This window comes from Hetaerina americana, unplaced genomic scaffold (genome assembly GCF_022747635.1).
Source record: "Hetaerina americana unplaced genomic scaffold, ioHetAmer1.1.p SCAF_3, whole genome shotgun sequence".
In the NCBI taxonomy this organism is placed as follows: Eukaryota; Metazoa; Arthropoda; class Insecta; order Odonata; family Calopterygidae; genus Hetaerina; species Hetaerina americana.
The window spans coordinates 83,723,684-83,745,344 of NW_027286874.1; the positions used below are offsets into that span (position 1 = coordinate 83,723,684).

At 34.2% G+C, this 21,661-nt stretch overlaps 2 protein-coding genes across 2 annotated transcripts; one reads left to right on the forward strand and one right to left on the reverse strand.

Annotated features, from left to right (window-relative positions):
• The first annotated feature begins 3,107 nt into the window (after window positions 1–3,107).
• LOC139690521 (phosphoserine aminotransferase) lies at window positions 3,108–18,264 on the forward strand. The gene is made up of 7 exons (XM_071587983.1): window positions 3,108–3,374; window positions 7,858–7,988; window positions 8,580–8,695; window positions 9,962–10,123; window positions 13,185–13,279; window positions 13,707–13,876; window positions 16,898–18,264. Exons 1-7 carry the CDS (start codon window positions 3,318–3,320, stop codon window positions 17,262–17,264), a joined length of 1,098 nt encoding a protein of 365 aa, XP_071444084.1. The 5' UTR covers window positions 3,108–3,317; the 3' UTR covers window positions 17,265–18,264.
• A 1,886-nt stretch (window positions 18,265–20,150) lies between these two features.
• Naxe (NAD(P)HX epimerase) lies at window positions 20,151–21,083 on the reverse strand. Its single transcript, XM_071588022.1, has one exon. The coding sequence runs from the start codon at window positions 21,018–21,020 to the stop codon at window positions 20,223–20,225; it is 798 nt and encodes a 265-aa protein (XP_071444123.1). The 5' UTR covers window positions 21,021–21,083; the 3' UTR covers window positions 20,151–20,222.
• Between the last annotated feature and the right edge of the window lie 578 nt (window positions 21,084–21,661).

Here is a 21,661-nt window from a genome sequence, read left to right on the forward strand (position 1 = left end):
AGCCATAATTCTCTCTGTCTGTTCCTCCCTCCTTAAATAACTAATATGATCTTTGCAGTTGCATAATTTGAAAATGACAACCAGAATTACACTCAAGCATTCACTTGTGGCAATGTATGTATTTTCTAAAAATGTCGGTCCATGCATTAATGATATGCAAAAGCCGGTAAGTTTTCAGGGGTTCAGATTAAATTGGTAAACTACCTAGAATACTATATAAGTACCAGAAAAAATAAATAATCCTTAGTGGTTCTCTTTATTTTATGGCTATGCATAGTAAAGCAAACAGGCACTAATGAACCTATGGAAAATTGTTTGTATATAAGTGTACCTAGGTCGGCTGGTGTAAAAAAAACAGCATTTGGTTTTTATTTTTATAACTGCAGTTTTATTGACTTCTGTTTAATTAAAAACAAATATTGCTGGCTCGATATTCATTTGATGCTTTGAATTTAAACCAGTTTTTTCAAGACTTGCTGAAGTGTACACCCAATTAAAACACATAGAAACTTTTTCCAACATTAATGACTTTTTTATTGAACAGACTGACTGCAATCTGGGAATGTAGAAGTTATAAAAAGTCTTCAAATCTATAATTCATAAATCCTTACCTTCAAATAAAATAATAATTTTAATATAGTTTGAAGCAATATTTAGTAAACTACTCCGAATTAATAGTTAATATATTAATTTGTTTAAGTAGGTAAGGAATTTCTGAAGCTGATATCTGTGGGTGTAAATAAATATATAATTAATATATGCATTCTATAAATATAAACTTTCTGGATAAACAGCATGCAAAGTCTTTCTTGGGCAATTTATTGCCCACATTTATGTTCCTACTGTAAGGCAAATAGAATACAAAGACCTATGCTTCTGTGACTAGTTGTTGGTTAAGGCTACAAACTGGATAGATTCAGTTTATCATGTTTTATAATTTTATCTATAATGCCATGAATCGCCATATTCCTAAACATAAATAAATGAGATATCATTATCCTTGCTGGTTCTACACTAATGTTAACAAAAATTTTAATGAAGAAACATGGCTCTATGAAATAGTGCCAATGTAATGATACTCTTGTATCATGTGCACACATTTTTATCTTTGGAAACATTGGTCAAAGAGAACTGATTATTGTTTGTAACAGGTGTTACTGACATTGAAAATAACCTCTCATTTGGTGATTCCAATATTTTGGAAGTTTATGAAAAGTAGTCGGGAGTGATAATACAACTCTTCAGTTGGTTAGCTTGTATGAAGTTACTATAGTAAGCCACAGAGTGTTGCTTCTGCATTTCAGAATTACTGTCAATCAAGAAGAGACATAAATTTTTATCATGAAACTAGGCTCTCCGCTATGCCTCATCCTTAAACTATTAATGGAAACCTACTCACTTCCTCATGAATGGAGGAAGGATAAAGGCTATCCTATATTTGAATGTGGTAATAAAACTTCCAAATTATTGAACTATATCAGTTTTGTACATCTTCTCCAAGATATTTGAATCAATCCTGTGCTAATATATTTCTACAAATATTAATAGCTTTTTATGTAACTATCAGCATGGGTTTTTCAGTGGTTTATCAATTGATTTCATTCTTGTTCAACTCTGTACCTTCATTTATGATATTTTGAAAGTGGGCAAGCAGCTCTATAGCATATGATCTACACTGATCACTTTATGCTATTACCTAATTTATTAAAATCTTTGACGATCTGGTTTGCTCAGTTTAATAGTGCTTACGTTAATGAAAATAGTATTTTACATTCAAAGATCAATCTGACTGGAGTGAAATAACCTACATCTGGGATTCCTCAGGGCCTGGTTTGAACTTGTAATTATTTCTACTCTTTATTAATGACCTGCTGGATCACACAAGTAGTTTGTGTATTGTGCATATACAATGTTTTATTATTTAGGATGGTAAATCAATTTAAGGTTGAGTTATTGCAAGACGATTTGGATAATGTATTTGAGCGGCGTAATCAAAATATTGTTTTCTTCTATGATGGAAAAATGCTATTAGCTGCCATGTCAAAAGTTTTCATAATTATTGCTACAGATTAAGTGGTTCACTACTAAAAAAAGAACATCCCAAGTTTAAGATCTGGGGGTAACTTTTGATGATCATAGGTTCAAAATGGATACTGAGCTTTGAAAACATTTGATTTTATCAGGTGTTCTGAAAACTAGTCAAAAACAGATAAAATTTTACTCCGCAGTAATATGAAGTACACTTGAATATTCTGCAGCGTTTGAAGAGTCTACGCTTTTAATCATTGACATACTATGGAAAAAGTTCACAAGAAATTTTTAAGATTAACTCATTTGAAAATTGAATTTAATCCCGGTTAATAATCGTACACCACATTAGGTCTTTGAGAGGAGGGTTGAAGACTTGTTGGAAATTTATTGATCAAGCCATGCTATTTTGCATTATCAAATTTCCTCCACTTACAAATAATAAATTTCATTGTTCTGGTCTTTAACTAGAAAATTAGTAAACTATTCCGCTTCCCAGGCGTCAAAAATTAATTCAATTCTCCACTACTTGGGATTTTTAACAACATGTGTATGAAAGTTAATATTCCTGCGAAAAAAGGATTAATTAAAAAATGAATAAGATTTATTTCTCATTAATTGTGCACCCGCAAACATTTTTACGTACCTCCTTGATATTCAAGAAATGTCATAGTTTTGACTCTAATTTTTAATGTATTTTCTAACATTGGCAGTGTTATTCACATAATTTGTCAAAGTATTCCCTCGAGAAGATTGAACTAAAATTCCAGGGCCTTTTACCCCCCATTAAAGAATTCAAAATAAGATCATGCGTACGAAGATATAAGAATTACAGTACGGGTAGGATTTGTAGGCTTTTCAAGTAGGATTGAAACATCAGCTTCGCAGGCATGGAGATATTAACCTTCTGATCCTTCCTATCAATGGGTTTTAAAAACAAATTTCATGACCTCTGGATTGGATTAGACGCAGTGGTATTCTTCATAGGGATGTCGTTAAGGTACTTTTCAACACAGTGCAGTTAGTGCAACTGTGATGCAACGATGCAAATACAGTGGATCCCAGTCTCCGATTGGCAAATACTTTCTGTGACGTCATTTAAATGCCTCCAATCTCACTATCCTCATCCAATGATTTCTAAATTCCCTCACACCACATGAAACAGCATCACGGCGTCAACTTTAAGGGAAGAGTGTGCGTTAAATTACAATTCGCACAACATCATCTGAACGAGGGTAAGGCGTATTTGGTATCAGAAGCAACAAGTGGCTGCCGCTGAAATTGGAGAGATGACGACGAAACGAGTTATTAACTTTGGTGCCGGGCCGGCAAAGTTGCCTGAAGAGGTATTGCAAGTGTAATTGAGAAGCCTCAGGAGTTTTCCTCCACGTGAGGCCAATATTGCGCAAATACTTAATTTTTTTCTGAGCAAATAAATCATTTTGCCTTTAAAACCAAGAAGGAAACTAAAAGAAATTATGACCAACCATAATAATGCGGCTCTAGCATTATGGTATTTATACGCTAAAGAGAAATTGTTTCATACCTGAAAAGATATCACAGATTCATATTGCCTAATTTTTGCTGTTATTCTTGAATCCCTCTTGCATTGCAGGTGTTCAGTCATTAAATTGGCGTATTTCTTGCCGTGCGAATTATTTTTTCTCACCGAAATCATAAACTTGGGTTGGTTGGTAATAGATTTTGGATTATATTAACAGCGTAACATCGCATGCATTGAACATTTTTTGGTGTCAAATTATGGCAAAATCTTACGTCTTAGAGTGCCTTACTATTATGTACATGCCCCTTGAAATTATTGTCTTATTTTTTATGTATTTTGAGTTCATTTTTCAGATATTTGCGAAGGACATTTTTAGTCATGGTTTGGCAGAATGCTCTTGGCGTTTATTGTGTATATTCTCTATACATAGGCAATTAAACGTAAATTGCGTAGTTTGCAACTACATATTGTAAACTTAAGGATTTCACTACTATCATTTAGATGGAACACTCCTAGAAATCTCCAGGCGTGCGTTTGCTTGTTAAAAATTAATTTTTTAAGACTTAATGAATCAGAAAAAATAATTCGAACATCTAACAAATGCCCAGTCAATGTCATGGTCACGTCATAAGAAGTGCAATATGGTTTGAAGTATTACTTTTAACCAAGGCGAATGCATTGATGTTAATGTTTTTGTAGCATTATGGATGCAACCGTAGATTGATGTCAGCTATTATAAAATTAAATAATTCTAGCATGATATTGATGGTCATATGGATCTGGTATTTACAACCCATAATAATAATACGTTTTATTTGCCGCAAGATCGTATTACAAAAATAGCCCGGTGGATGCAGTATGTACATGATAGAAGGCACGTCAAATAGGAGTAAAATACAGGCTCAATTTAGATACAAAATATGGCACTAACAATTACATTAACTGTAGCACAAACACACACACAAATATCTTTGAAAATCATGGAGCATTAATATTACCTAGTCTAAGAGTATTGCTTTAAACTAAAAGTATGGCCTCGAAGATCAGGAATATTGTTAGGATATTCAACAACCAAGTAGAACATTTTACGTTGTAGATATATTTTTAAGAATGCTTTAGTTCCCTTAGTATCCTTTATACTTATGTGTAATTTGTTACATAATCTGATGCCCATTCCCTTGGGACCTAATTTAATGCTTTAGTTCTAATAATGCTATGATGGATGTTGTACCTTCCTCTAGGGTAATGATGATGATATTCAGAGTTGGGAGAATAGTTGCCCATGTTTGTTTTTATGTACAGAATTAAAAACATAACATAAATGCACGGGAGTACTACGTCCATTGGATGGGATATTAAACTGTGGACCCCTTGGCATCTTTCAACAAGAGTAGGCTAAAGCCGATGTCGGATTTCTTCCCACGCTTCCTTTTCCCATCCATCCCTAATGGCACTACTGACCTTAGCCATCAGTCATCTCCCATATAAAACTAAAAAAAATGGAATATAGGCCTTGATGGTGCATTATGAGGTTTCCCAGCGATTATTCTGATGCATTTTAAAGATGTTTATTGAAATAGCCCCAAAATATTATACTAAAGGCTATACATTTCCCTGTTGTATAAATTAAGTAGTGCTGTTTTGATTGTAGCTTCATGCAGGTGTCTAAATAAATACCAATTGGAACTGAGCTTATGCTGAAGGGCTTTTACATGTGTATCCCAAGTAATATTTGCATGCAAAAAAAAACCTAGAAATTTACATTCCGTCACTTGCTCAGTTGATCGGTCATTAATTTTCACCGGCAGATTATCTATCACATTCTTATTGTGTGAAAAGTAGACCATTTTACTTTTATTTGTACATAAGTCTTGGTAGCTACGCCACTTGTTTACTGGAAGTGAAACGGACCTTGATTTTTCCACAAGGCTGGAAAGGATAAATGGATAAGTGTGTTTTGATAATATTACATTAGTGTCATCAGCATGCAAAACTGGTACTATTCCTTCTTAATCCTTTAAGAAGTTAGATAGGTCATTAGCATGTGCCAGTAAAAGGAGTGGCCCCAGGGTTACACTTTGTAGCACGCCCTTGGAAACTTTGCATACTTTGGATGAATGTCTTAACCCATCTACTGACAACGCTACCTTCAGATTACAAACGTGGATATAGAACTTCATCCAATTTAGAGGAATGCCTCTAATTCCAATTCTGTTTAGTTTAATTAGAAGTCTATGGTGGTTTACATGATCAAAAGCTTTTGACAAATCAAAAAACAACCCTAGTTTTGTATTTAGCATCTAATGAGTTAAGTATGCTGTAGATTGCCTGATATATGGCAGTTGTAGTAGATCTTTCGGATCTAAATCCATGCTGAGAATAGGAAAGTTAAAAAATTTTTTGAGATAAGATACTTTTTTTTGATGAAGTTCTCTCAGGTCTTCCACCGGGTCAGGGGTTCCATGTTGAGTTACTATTTACTTATACATGGTATAGTAAGATACTAGTTACTTATACATGGTCTTTTCAAATATTTCAGCAAATGTATTTGGGATGGCTATTGGTTGTAGTTGTGTTTAAATCATTAACACAGCTATGGTTTTTGTATACAAGGACTCTTTTTGATTCTTTTTATTGGAATGGGAAAATCCTTTGAATCAAAGACTCATTAATTAAAAATAAAAGAGTTGCTTTTATAGCTTCAAAACAATGATAAACAATTTTACTAAAAATTTCATCATGGCCAGTACTGACTTTATTTCAGTGTGGTTACAATAGTTTTTAGATTAGTTCCAGAGCAGGACTTGACAAACATTGATGATGGTGCATTTACAAAATGTACGAGATATTAGCTTGAAAGGCAGTTGGGCAAGGAGCAGATATTTAGTCCCCGTTAAATGTATTAGCCAGAGATGAGCAGCTCATGACAGTGTTACTTTCAGGGTTACTAGGTTTAGGGAGAGTGGGGTGCAGATTTTTCCTACCTCTGGAATCATTGATTATTTCTCCATGTAGTTTTGGACTTACTTTTAAAATTAAGTATCTTATTATCATTATAAGTCCTTTTAGAAGTAGAAATCAATTCATGGTAGTACTTTTGAAATTCTTTATAGAGTAACCTTTGTTCGTCATTGTCAGAAGTTTTACTGGAGGTAGCATGTTTTTTAAGGATAGTTGAGTACTGACAGATTTCATCAGTTAACCATGGCTTACATTTGATTTTATGATGTAATTACTGACTAATTATTGGAAGGCTGGAGTTTTGTTGGCTGTTTCTATTTCATTTATATACCCCATGGGGAGAGCTAGAGTGAATGTAGGTAGGGAACTTTTCAAATCAGTTTGATTTGCAGATGATCAAGCATTAGGTAGCCAGTCACTCAAAGTGCTACAAAATTACTTAGCATAATGCAGAATCGGTGTGATAGGTATGGATTGAAAATTAATCAAAAGAAAACAAAGCTAGTGAAATTCTGTAGAAGAAAGAAGACTAAGGTAAACATAAAAGTTTTGAGGAGGCATAAACTAGAACTGGTTGAACACTACTTGTATAGGAAGTGTTTCAGGTGAAGGTGGACATAGTATTAAGGACATGAAAACAAAGATTGCATTAGGCAAAGAAGCATTTACAAGCAAGCAGCAAGCAAAGCTTAAGGATGAGGTTTCTAATATGTAATATGGAGTTTAAGGATTTTTAGTGGCATGCTTGTAAGGGCTTAGGAGTACAGTAGTGTGTATTTCCAGGGTCTATCAAAAAACTACCCTAAGCTGGCAGACTACCACTGATGATAGCATAGGGTAATTTTATATTTTTAAGTGATCGTGGTAGTCCAGCGGTAGAGCATTGGACTACTGACCTGAGGGCCTGGGTTTGATTCCCAGGCAAGCCTCTCTGGGCACTTGCAGCTCCCCTTCAAGCTATGTGATTTTTCGGGTACCAGATCTTCCCGGGAAACTATAACTGGCACAGGGAAAGGAATTGGCCCCCCTTCCCTGATGTGTGAATTTCACTCGCCGTCGGGCTTAGTACTGGGTGAACTCTACAAACACCTACCAAACCAACCTTTGGGTTGATACCTGTGTTTATGGTTTCATATCTAGGGTCATTCAGGTTTCCCGAAAATGCGACTAGCAAATCACATTAATTGTTTCTTCTTAGAAGGTGTTTTCATTATGTCTTCACCGCTGCCACAATGGTTATGAGAACTGTCATAAAATGATCCTTAAATCCATTCATGCAACCTGTGTGTTAAAAGTATCTTTTATGTGTTACCTACTGCCTAATATTCCAGTTTGCTAAATGGTATATATGTTACTATCACCAGGTAATGGAGCAGGTTCAGAAAGAGTTTTTATCCTACAAAAATACTGGGATAAGCGTCATGGAAATGAGTCATCGATCTGCTGACTTTGCTGCGATCATTGATGGAGCACAGAAACTGTTACAAGAGCTTTTGTGAGTATGTTCAGCTGCATGTTATCATTTTGTGTTGTCTTAATGACTGTAGGGTGGTCACTGCAAGGGAGGAAGATGGTGCTCCCAAGTTGTATGCATTGAACAGTTTTTTTGTGTAGGTATGGTGGAACAATGAAACTCTTGATTCTGAAATTAAAACTAGTATCAAGGTATTCAGTTGGTATTATCGATTTTAAAACTTCATGTTCATACTTATAAATATTTTTATTTTTCTCTCTTGGTTATTGCATACATTTTTATCTTTTCATTTTCCTTTTTAATATTGAAACTAGCTTCTGTATGTTTTCTTTTCTTTATATAATTCTTGAATTAAGGATTTTAGTTCACATTTTAGATAGAAAAATCTAGTTTGATTTATCCTTGAATCTACGCACATTTGAAAGTGTGAAATGTTCTGAGATTTTATAATGAAATGGTCTACTGCCAGTCACTGTTGATGTTTACTTTCTTCTGTGGTACTTTGTTTGCAATAAGGGAGATTTCCTTCATATTTTTGCTAAATCTAAGCTACAATAGTTGTAATACACAACATTTCCTTGTAATAGCTCCATGTACAATGTTCATTTACAGGAAAATACCAAAGAACTACAAAGTGCTTTTCATGCAAGGGGGAGGAACCGGGCTATTTGCTGCTGTGGCAATGAATCTTATGTCTCGTACTGGTACAGCTGATTATATAGTCACAGGTAAGCAGTCATGTTTTTTGCCAGTTTAATATCTTGAACTGGGTGATCGATCAATCATGTAGAAGTATATTTTGAATATTTTCTAACTTATAAACCATAAGAACAAGGACTATTGTAACACTAGTTATTATTTTTTGCCGACTTTGTCTTTGTTTGCCTGTGACAATCCCTATGCATGTTATGTCATCCAAAATGCTTGTCTTATCCCTCCCTCTTAAATGCTTTCCCCCCATCCTCCATTAATAATCCTGCTATCCATTACTTCTCCATCAATCTCATATTTCTACTTTCTAGAAACTTCGAGCCTGAGTAATTTTTTCTGCCCATGCACATCAGCCTGTTTAGCTGCAAATTTGTCAAGAATTTCTCATTTATTCGAATAATTTTTCTCCGAGACTATTGCCTTCATAGTCATCAGTTCATGCTTGAATGAAGGTCCTATTGTGATATTTCCCATGGCTATTTGAATGGCTGTTTAATCTATATTATTATAGGTAATCAACCGGCAAGGTAGGTTTTGGATGGACACAAGCTACCAAATGGTACAGGGACAATTCCCGTGTCTTTCCTAAAGAATCAACACAGCATCCAATTCTACAATATGCCCCTCCTCAACTCCATATTCTTCCTTCCTCCCTTCATTCCATCCAACATCCCTATCATATTCCTGCTCTCTCCTTGCCTAATATTTCTTCCCTTTATCTTAGTCTTCAACAACCTAATTTATTGTATATACACTGCACATAATGAGGAACTGATTGTTTTCATTAAATAACAATCATGCATCCAAAATATGATATTTCAACAGAAAGATCTAATAAGTACAATTTAAGAATGAAAAAGGACCAGTTAAAGTAATCTACCTTAAGGTTGTTGTAATAGATGAGGGTAGAGTTATATAATAATAAGCACAATGATGTGTGAAATTCACCCATCAGGGTATGGAGGCTTGATCCTTTCTCTGTTCTGCATGTGGTTTCCGTGGAAGATGTTACCCAAAAAATCTCAGTATGAGTGAAGCAGAGGGTGCCCAGTGGCATCACCAGGAATCAAATCCACATCCTTTGGTCATTAGATCTGTGCCTTACCCACTGGATTTCCATGCATCAAAATATTGAAGGCATTAATTAATCCCTTTAAGTAATTATCACAAGACATTTAATTATTTTGTGCACAATGTCAAATGTTAAAGGACTGGAAACACTCATGACCATCTACCAATTCTGCTTAGTTGTATAATCCTTGTCCTGAAATTCTTTCTTTTAGGCTCATGGTCAGCCAAGGCTGCAAAGGAAGCCTCCAAATATGGAAAAGTAAATATGGTTATTCCAAAGAATGATCATTATAAGAGCATTCCCGAACCTTCTTCTTGGAAATTAGATCCAAATGCATCATATGTATACTACTGTGATAATGAAACTGTTCATGGTAAGAAAAGCTTATGAGGTCACATTTCTTACATTTTTATATTAATGATTATTTATTTAAAGTCACACCTTTGTATGAAATAAACTTGGATGTGTGATATAAATGCATTGCAAGTCAGGTTACTATTCAAATCAAAATTGTGACAAATTTTCAATGCTGTAAGGGGTTATTCCATAACTTCTAAGTCACCCAATGCCATTCTTTCTTGGAGTGGCATGGGTAATTATTCTGTGAAAGCAAGCAGTATCATCAGTTGTGACTGATGTCATTTTTGAACCACAGAAGCTTATGATAAGAGTAAAGTTGATACCTTATACATGTCATAAATGTTGATTGAAGGTTGAAAGAAGGAAAACATTTACTTTAAAACAATGCTATTAATTGAAATTTGATCCAAGGTTCAAGCAATTAAAAAACAGCCAGCACAGATTATTTATGTTCACTGCTATAAGTCATATACTTCTCATATTTTGTGATTAGCACTTTTTACATCATTTTGGTAGGAAGTATTGCATTCTGATATGAAATTGTGATACAAGAAGTCTTTGGTACACTTTTATAAATTATTATCAACATCCATTGAAATCTATTTCCTTCTGTAAACACCATGTCACAAGGCATTCAAGAAATTAGATTTTTTTATGAAAGTACATCCAAAAGTACAAAGTAACAAGGGCAAAACTTGAAGTTTAGTCATTAAGTTTTTAAAATCCATGCTTGACATAAGGGCAAAAGGGAATCCTGTCCAACGCTGCACTTGAAACTATCTCTCATTCTTAAATCTTAATGTGAGCAAAATTGGCCTTAGTGTTGAATGCTATTTTGTTAAATAATCGAAACAATATTGAAATTAAAATGACATTCTGCAAAAAATAATGGAATGATAATATGATGGAACTCTATTTCATTAATTATTAATGGCTATCAGGAATTCCTGATAAAATTCGCTGTTCCTTTTAGTTGTGAGTTCAGTTCTTGCTTTCATTAGGCCCAGACAAAATCCGCCATCATAGTCCGACCAATTTCATTCATGCCAATAGGTTAGAAAGTGAAAAGGTGATAACCCACAAAAGTGTGTCCGATAGATTCCAAAACTCTCAGAAGAAAAATTAGAAAAATGCCAGAGTATTCATCAAGAAAATTCAGAAAGAAATCAGGAATAGGAATACATAAAATGAGCGGCCACCAAATTCTCATTCCCGAAATGTTTCTTCACATCCAAACATTGTACACCTTTCTGTCTTAAGTTTCAGCCATATCAATTATGATTACATTCTTGCAATTCTTATACGCTCTCAAATGCTATTTTTTGAAGGGTTTTAAGAGCCTCTGTTGGGTCCAAAATTAGCCTACATTTTCAAGCATTGACATATTTGAAAGTGTTTGGGCTTTCATGAGATAAAAGGTTAAGTTAAAATACCTCAAAGGTAACTTTAAGATATTCGTCAATGAATTCGTATATATTTAAGGTTACTCATGAAATAAAATCGATTTGAAAAATATTGCTTTGTTGCAATGGCCTCAATAAATAAGTTTTTCATCACTCACATGTGTATTTTGCAGTGGTCTTTACCCACCGATTTCAATTATTAATAAAATCTTGTAATTACTCTCTTATTTTACTAATATGCAAAAGTTTAATTCTCCTCCTTAAGTCTGTGAACAAATGTAGTCAATTTCATTCGGACATAAAAATGACAGTGCTAAAAATATCAAGCCATTTTAGTAGCTTTGTGGAATAACTCTCGATAATTTGTGTGATAGAAATATTAGCCATTTGAAGCTTTTGGCACTTGATCATTAAGCTGAATCTTGGATGGAAGGGTAAGACCATAGGTACTTTAGAAGGTTTGAACAGGTTTTTAAGTGTGTATTACCAGTCCTTACTTGCACTTAAGTTTAAAAGGCAATTATCTGTTATTTTTAGAATATTCTGTTGAAAATCTGCTATTAAGTTGCTGACCACTCACAAATTTATGTACGAGCTTAGAATTTGTTTATTAGCTGCACATAACAAGTTTTGTTATGATTTATCAACAGGTAGATTTGTCGCAGAGGATTGGCGACATTGTGGTATTTATTAGCGTAATGTCAAAGGCCTAATCATTAAGCATCAATGTTTATTAATTTACTAAAATTCAGCTTACATTGTTATACCTGAATGAATCCTGGCTTGGGTGGGAATGCGGGGAGGAAGGAGGTCTCAGGCAGCAAACACAACCAGCAGCAGGACAGCAAGCATGGTCCCATGATCATAACCTGGCCAAATGGTCTCTTAGCGATAACCAACTGACTGCCCCCTTGCCCTAGATGCGGACCCTTAAATACAGGGTGCATGTTGTGGGTGAGGTAAGGGAGTAGGGTCCTTTTCCTTCTGACGCTGCTGGCTCGGTAGCGTGCCTTCTGACATCACCGGGCTTCATCTTGTCTTCCAGAATACTTGTACTTGTAATCCAGGAAGAAGGGGTTGCGTACATTGTTAGGCTCTTTTCCTTCAGACACTGCTGGTTCAGTAGCATGGTATCCAGTTAGTCTTTTCCTTCTGATGCTGCTGGTTCAGTGCATCCCTTCTGACATACTCTTTCCTTCATTACCTTTGAGTAATAATGGACTCTCATGCAAATGAGGCTTCAGACAGATAAAGTTATGCATGTCACTGTAGGAAAAATGAATACCATATGAGGCATCTGCCACTAAGCGTATGACCATGAAGGATTGGTGGTGTCGTTGTTGAAAAAACTTTCAAAAATGTACCAAAGAATGGTAACGGTGTCACTAATTTCATAGATTTGGTGGGTTATGGTGAAAAGGTGTCTATTATGAAAAATGAAAGAAATTATCACCAAAATTAAACATAACATCTAGAAAAAGCAGAAACAAGGACCCGTTCATTATTGAATCCATTTCCCCATTAAATTATTGAATGTGGTTTTGCCTTTTAACAATTTCAATTATTCATTTGAATAAAAATGGTGACCCTTGCATGGTGTGTAAAACATGAATGAAAAGGAAAAGTTTTAATTTCTTCCTAAATGGCTTTATAAATATGTATAAATTCCAGGCATTGAATTTCCATATGTACCTGATTCCAAGGGAGTGCCTCTGGTATCTGATATGTCTTCAAATTTTCTTACCCGTCCTGTAGATGTGTCAAAGGTTAGTGCTATATTTTTACTAAATTTGATCAATATCTAGGTACATTTTATGATTTGATGTTCTCATTAATGACTTTTAATGGCATTAATGTGGATGTTCTTTGGTCGTAGCATATACAATATGTATTCACAAAAATACTTGGGAATCAAACTTAGGTATCACTATATTTTTAACATTAATTTTTGCACAATATGTTGTGCAAATTAAAAAGATATCACACTATTGATCAGCTCTTATACATTGGGTAATGAATTAATGATTTTTCTGATTAGGGGATTAGGTACGTTATACTAAGGCAAATTTTTTATGTACATGGTGTGTGTGCATGATTGGCATTTTCAATGCATCTACAGATTCAGGGCTAATTATATTGCTAAATGTACTTTTTGTTATTATATATTCCTTTTAAATTCATTTGTATTTTCAGTTTGGTGTGATATTTGCTGGTGCGCAAAAGAATGTGGGACCTGCTGGTGTGACTCTTGTAATAATCAGGGAGGATTTAATTGGAATGGCTCTTCCAATTTGTCCTATAATATTTGACTTCAGTGTGCTTGCAAAGGACAACTCTGTTCACAACACCCCTCCAACATTTGCGTAAGAATCAATGCTGTTCTTTCTATCCTATCTAGTGCATAATATATTTTAAATTTCTAGGTAATTTTATTGTAGGTAGAAATTTTACCCCATGATAATGATATTTTTACTGTCCATTTACCGTACATATCATGTAGGTATAGGAGCTGTCAGGCACAAAGAATGATAAAAAATACAAATACATTTGGATGCTATGAGCATGATTAAAAAAGAGCATTTTATATTAAAGAATATAATAAAAAAACAGTACTCTACTACTGCTTGTCATTAAAAAATTCATTCAATAAATAATAACAATTGATTAGAAGGAGGCTTTTGAGTTTCTATTTGAAACTACATAATCACTTGTTTTCATGAGTGTGGTAATGTGTTATAAATTCCGACTCCCATTGACGTTGGGCTTTCATATGAAATTGCTATTTTATGGTACCTTGTGTGGATGCACTGATGATATATTGCTGAATGATTAAATATTATTATTAGGGTGAAAGAAATGGATGTTATTTTTGATGAAACAGATATGGCAAATATTTAGATGCATAAAGACACATACATATTTGTATCTCGACTCTTCAGATGTGGAGTCTTTGCTTATTTATTAGAGATAAATTAGAGAGCTTACATGGGAGACTATGATAGTATGTAGAAGTAAAGAGATTTTTGCTCATATGGACTGGAATTTAGGGCATTTTCTGAAAATATATTTGTTAATTTTTTAGTGGGAATTATCCTTGTAATTATGTACTCATGACTAATGATGTCAATTAATTGTTAAAACTATGGCTCCTTTATAACCAATCACCTTTACTACTGTTAACATTATTGTTCAATTGATTCATTTTACTGAGATCTTCAAAATACTGGAAAACTGAAAATATTACCTTGGAAAAACCTGAATTCTTTGAGTAGTTTCTTGATATTTGGCAACCCTGTTTATTCAAATGATATTCCATCAATTAGTTTTTGTTCAGTTCATATTATGATTGGTTTCTCACCTGGCTCCTGTTGTCTATGCATTCCTTTAAACAACCTCTTCCTTTGTGGCATCATTTTCCAATGATGTTTAAAACCTCTGTCATTCATTGTTTGGTGTCTGGTAAGGTATACCTAGATGTAGAAATCAGAGTGGGCCTACTTTTGCTTTGGAGGATGATAGCTGGTTCTTTCAGAGTACATTGGCCCTAACACTTGCAAACTTTTCATTGCTATATTTATTCACTGTCGGATTACCTATGGATTAGAACTTCGGGGTAATTTCTCAAATTTGCATCAAATATTTACTCTCTAGATAAAGGCTATTAGAGCTATTATTTTCTTCGCACCAATATAACCATATCGCCCTCTCTTTATAAGACTAGGCATACCAATGATACATAGCATCTTTTTACCTAACATTCTGATGTATATCAAGGAAAGCCTTTCAAGATCTGATGCACATTTCCACAATAGAAGGAAGAAAGAACATAGACACTCATTGAAGGCTCAGCAAGTCTATTAAAAAAGCATGTAAAAATGTTCAATGCACTACCATCTGAAGCAAGGTCAGTCTCCACTGAGAAATTCAGTTCTGCACTTCTGGCTAGTAAGTAAAGGAATATAATTTATAGCAGAATGTTGGGAGCACAGTGTAAATGAAATACATTTTTAATACTCTCAAGTTTCTCCACTATATACTACATGTATATTGACTATCTCAGGGTAAGTTTTTTTTACTTCTATATTTTGTTTCTGTACTGTTTTAATTTGACATTTGCACAATACATTGATTTAATGAATGAAGGCATTATTATTATTATTGCACTGCTTAGTAAAATTATGTAAGATGGCAGAACTGATTAATTTAAGGACTTTTTATAAATTACAATGATTAAAAGAGCTTGAAATATGTATTAATTTCAGTTAAAATTTCACAAACATTACTTTCTATATAAATAAGTCTTACTGAAACAGCAACTTTAAATTTTCCACAATCTTTTAAAGGCAATGGTATAGCATTATTTTTCCAATGTTACATAGTCATATGCAATGTATAATGCAGAATCAGAAAGTTATACCCGAGGGGGAGGAAGGTCTACTTGACCTGTATGAATTGGGATCAGGATGGAAGGTAAAGTTGGCAGATTTTGTTCACTCGTATGAGAACAGAATACATAGGAGTAGTGTAAGAAGGTGCTAAGACTAGAGGGACATACCATTGTGGAAGGCTCCTAGGAAGGGGAAAAAATAAACTTGGGGGTAAGGAGAAGGATGAGGTAGACTAAGTTATATTTAGGGGCAAAAGAATTTTGGCTTGGAAAATGTTACGGGTCAGTATGAGTGACACATTTTCAAACACACATTGATTAAATTTTTTTATATGTAGGTCTTTTTGTGGATGACAGTTTCCACCTGCTTAAGGGCATCAATTTTTTCACTTTGTGTAAAATCTATGCTGCCTATAAGGTATGCTGTATGCATTCATGAAAACATTTTTTACTACTTGGATTAGGGGTCATAGTTCCTAAACATTTTCCTAGGCTCTTTTGTCCTGGTTGCAAAGTAGTTTTGATTAATGTATGCTTCCTCTAATGCACAATTCTTGTTTGTGTGTTAACTTGTTGACCCATGATTCAGAAAGTATTTCATATTTATCTTTGCCATTGCTGAGCAGCCATTGCAGTAAGTTGCTGACAGCTGTAACTTAAAAGTTGAATGGATTGCAGTTATAGTTGTCGATTTAATTGCATTAACTCTGATTTTTCAACCTAAAATTTAACACATTAGTCAAAATATATATTTTCTTATAACAAAAGTATGATTTAATATTGGCTAACTATTAACCCTTACATTTCTCACTTTTTCAAAATATTTGGCTACCATATGATTTTATAATTTTACTATTGTTTTTTATTTTATAATTACTAATTGTATAATATTAAATTTCTTAAAATGCATACTAAAATTGTTTCTAATTACTAATTGTTTATTACCATATTTTATGTGTTCGTTTTATTCATTCAGTTTCATTTGCCTTTATTTCAGGATATATGTTGTTGGTAAGATACTTGAATGGGTGCATCAAAATGGTGGAGCTGCTGGTATGGCTGAACTTTCACGTGTCAAAAGCAGCCTTATGTTCAAAGCTCTTGATTCCTCGGGAGGGTTTTACAATTGCCCTGTACAAGAGCCATTTCGCAGCCGAACAAATGTGCCCTTTCGCATTGGGCAGGGCAATGAAGAGCTGGAGAAGGAGTTCCTCGCAGGTGCATCCAGACTAAACATGCTACAGCTGAAAGGGCACAGATCAGTTGGGGGCATTCGTGCATCCTTATACAATGCCATTAGAGTGGATGAGGTGAAAGCTCTGGTAGCATACATGGAGTCTTTCCAGAAACAGCATGGGAAGTAAGAGTTTGCTAATAAGAGTTGTTTTTTCTTGGTTTACAGTTTCTTGCACTGTAGTCAAATAATATTTTAATAACTGCTGGTTAATTCTTTAATTATGCCTGGAAAATCAAATTTTTTGGTGCTGTGTCCTTGAATTTTTGCTCAATATTTTATTACCCAGTAAATTTTAATGGATGTTAAAAAAAATGTAAATATTATCTCTTGAGCTATATTTTTTACTGTATTGAAATTGTTAATTTTGATAAGCTTTGTTTGTATTCACTGTGATAATATAACTGAGATAAATTCAAATACATTCCTAGGAATAATAAAGCTACCGTTATACCATGCGTCAGTTAAGCCCAACTACAAAATGAATGATCTGACTATGAAATCAACATTTTTTTCTGCGAGTCATGCGTTTGATGATTTTAAACTTCAACTTCTTGCACCATTCAGTTATCTATAATTCTTTTTAGCTACATGTTGACTGTCGTACATATTTTATTTTCTTTGTAAAATTATCTATCAAATGGCAATTAAGGGTAATTATCCCTGCATGTTTTAATCTGCTATAATAGTGTCAAATATAAAAGTCCAGCTAGTTAATAAGTTTTTCTTCACAAAGAATTAACTTTATACCTTATTAGAATTCCAAGCATACAGTATGCACTCAATATGGTCAATTCCGTAAAATGTTCAAAAAATCTTTACCCGAAAACTAGAACTATGTATTAATGTTCATGGTACCTTTGTGGAAGTTATTGCACCCTGCTACAGCACAAAGTTTTGAAATGTGTAGGCTTATTATGCAACTTGAGTATGGTAGGAAGAATAAAAATACCTATGATGCCAAAAGCACCTGTTAAATTAAGCATTTGCAAATGAATTGTTCTCATTTAATTTCATTGGTTACAAGGTTGCTAATGTAATTACTTTCATAAAAAGTATACCTGTCATTAATGGACGTACTGTGATTGTAAGAACTATAGGAAAAATAAAGTTTTCACTTTCATCTATAATATTTTTATTAATGTATGTACAGGTATGTACTCTCTTTTTCCTCGGTCTAGTTGTATGCACAGTTATAAACCTCTACAAGTAATCATTCAATGGGGCAGCAGGCAGTTACCTACATAGATGCACATTTTAAATTGTTTACTAATCAAACATTTTTTACGTGCAATGCTTTAGGCACGTGTGGGAAATTGATCAAAATGGCATACAGCAAAGTGCAATCGGTAACATATTCTGTGGCAAAACAAGGTTGCCACATTGAGCTACTACATACGTTAACTTTAGTGAGACATAACAAATCTCTGTGGTTTAGTTATTTCATGGAAACTTAACCTCTCGCTGTATATTTACTGGTAACAGGAAATCAAGTGAGCGTAGTTTCCTTTAAATATGGACATGATCTGCAATTTCAATTTGCCTAGAAAAACACAACCATCTCAATCAATTTAAGGTGTACATATCTACTTTTGACATTGGTTTATTTTCTCTGCTGTCATACAACTTCAACAGCTCCTATGTGCCAAAACATTTAGTAATATTGTCTTGCACCCTACTTCAGACCATGCATACAATACATTTGTGGTTCATTTGAATCAAGCAATGGTTGGCTGTTGTTAAGTTCACTAAAGGGATATTATGCATAATGTTAGAGCTCACCAAAATTAAAAATGTGAAATTCATACACTAGGGTACGGGGCCAGCTCCTTTGCCTGTGGTGTCCCAGGAAGGTGTAGTGCCTTAAATATCAGACTTGGGTGAAGGTTGGGGTATCTGAAGTTACAAGAATTGAACTTTGGTCTTCAGGTTAGGGCCTAATCTCAACCAACTAAGCTAAAATTCTTCGAAGTAACTTAACAACAATGCCATTAAAAAAATGATAAAGAATAAGTTGGTCTGAACATATACCCTATTTGCTGAGAATGAAATAGTGGGTTAGTAATAGGTGACTAATTGGGTTAGTGAAAAATGAACGCAAAGCACATGTTGACCAATGATGCTGGATTTTATTTTTAAATTATGACTTTGGCTATTATTCACCATATATTTTGTGAAGTCCCCGAAGGTTCACCACTATTTCTCTTTACTGATGATACGAAGTTCATTTCTGTGAACTTGATGTTGCCTAAATGACTACAAAGACAACATACCCATTTAAATAAATAATTAACTGGTTCATAAACATCAACATAACATTAAATTTGAGCTAAACTGTATATATAAATTTCTATACCTAAAAATATTTATAAAACTCGTACAATCAATGTGTAAGTGATAGTATGACTACCTAAAAGGGGTTGGAATTGATTCAACCTAAATTGGGAGTAGCGCATCCAAAAACTTACACAAACATATATTATACTGTCATAATATAAGGAAAAATATCAAATAAACTATTGTGAAACATTTCGCGAATGCATTATCTATTTCTCTTACTAAGCATCATCCAAACCCATCACCAAACAGCTAGACATTCTACCCTTTCCATGCGTGTTTTTTCTAGTTTTAATCAGAAGAATGCAGATATCTTTAGGAAAAACACATCATACATATTCCCCCAGTATTTAACTAGATGTCAAAATATTATCCACATAACCCAGCACTGAGTTCATGTGCATAAAAGGAGTTCGGCATCAAGGGGCCTTACTATGCATTAAGTTAGCTTATCCAATCAAATTCGTAGTAAAAATACTGGAAATCAACAGTATTTTTTCATATTAACGGCTGTCAGGGCGTTAACTTGTTAAATACTCTGCTAATTCTCACATGCATTAATTTTAATCAGACGGTGCATTAGTAATTCTAATGTATTTATTTGAAAGATAATAAAGTTAAAACAATTTCAAATAATAATGATTAAAATTCAGTATCAAGTTCAAATGAAAAACAGGGCTATCAATAATATTTTATTATGATTCGGTGGAGTGAATGATGATTTTGAAATACTTTCGTTTACAGATTGATATTAGGAACTAAGTTTCAGGCATAATTCATTTGCTGGGTATTTAGGCAAATGCAACTCATATTTACTTGCTAATTGAGGAGGTACAAACCTCCCCCCTAAGTAGTGGTGTTTTCCTTTGAAATATAAGGCGCACTTTTTCGGGGCAGTTAGTGATATCAGCATATCAGGTTGAAGTCCGCTTTCAGGAGGTCCACTCTCAACATCCCACCCACTAGGAATGTCTATTGAGCAGAGAGGGGTTGAAACTTTATGCAATGTATTAAGTATTTCGGCAAACTGAGGTCGGGCAGGAGGTCGGAAACTGAAGCCAAAAAGTGCGTCCACCACCAACATGTACATAGAATTAATTTCCTGAAAGTCGGGCATGTGGTCTAGAAATGGAATATCCAGAGTCTTACATTGGATGGTTAAGTTTTCATACAAAGGCTTAGGAGTAGGTTTCGGGTAAAATATAACGGGAAGATAACCAAAATGTTTCAAATGCCGGGCGCAAACTAGTCCATCGCCTCCATTATTTCCAGGGCCGCAACACACCAGCAAAGAACTATTGCCTTCCTTCAATGGATAGCACTTCGACATAGCAAGAGCGCAGCTCAAACCAGCTAGTTCCATTAACTGATCAACACTGAAACGATATTCTTGAAACAACTCTTGGTCTATGTTGATAGCTTCCTCTTGTCCTAAGTACTTCATTATGTCTCGGCTTGGAATCCTCAAAAAATTATTTGTGCCAGATAGGTTTTTGTGCGGTATGATTAATCGCTTCGTGAATTTTGCGACGGACAAAACAGCATTCATTGAAGTTTCAATGTAAATGCACTTGCCTAAGTAAGGATGACCACAAAAACAAACGAGTAATAATGCCCGTTGCTATATTAATGGGATAGGTTTGGGCTCTTTCGTCATTAGCAGGGGTTTGATGATTTGAAGGACTTTTTTCGGTTGAAATGTCTCTGTGCCCTATTATTTGTGAAAGAAATATTGTCTGTTTCATTTATTTCGTTCATAGTTTAACATCACCCTATTTTGAAGCGTAAGTGAAGTTATTCTCCACTTCTCGATTCGTTAGGGATGAATATTTTCAAGTTAAACTGAAGGATTGGGTACTAGTTATGGGTTTGATGTGAAAAAAATAAATTATTACCCCTAATTGTAGGCTATGTATTCCCTATCACATCATACTCTAAGGAAAATCATTTTGTGCATGAAAGGCCGTATTACATTGTTACGGTACAATCAAATATTCGAAACAATTTACAAAAATTATTTATTTATGTAAAGATGCATTAGTTATTCAAATGTAGGGAACATGCCAGAACTATTTTGGGAACTTTGTAAAGGGGTCACCTAAAATACTAAACGAAGTAATGTCTATTACATATATTTCTAAAATTTGGTAATATGCTGTCAGGTTTTAAAAGTTGAAGGTGCTCCATTAC

What these genes read in the sequence shown, in the direction of transcription:
- Naxe (XM_071588022.1), bottom strand. Translation starts at nt 21,020, where the DNA reads ATGAATGCTGTTTTGTCCGTCGCAAAATTCACGAAGCGATTAATCATA.
- LOC139690521 (XM_071587983.1), top strand. Translation starts at nt 3,318, where the DNA reads ATGACGACGAAACGAGTTATTAACTTTGGTGCCGGGCCGGCAAAGTTG. An exon ending in CGGCAAAGTTGCCTGAAGAG is followed by an intron (nt 3,375 to 7,857) that starts GTATTGCAAGTG and finishes TACTATCACCAG; the next exon opens with GTAATGGAGCAGGTTCAGAA. An exon ending in GTCCTGTAGATGTGTCAAAG is followed by an intron (nt 13,280 to 13,706) that starts GTTAGTGCTATA and finishes TTGTATTTTCAG; the next exon opens with TTTGGTGTGATATTTGCTGG.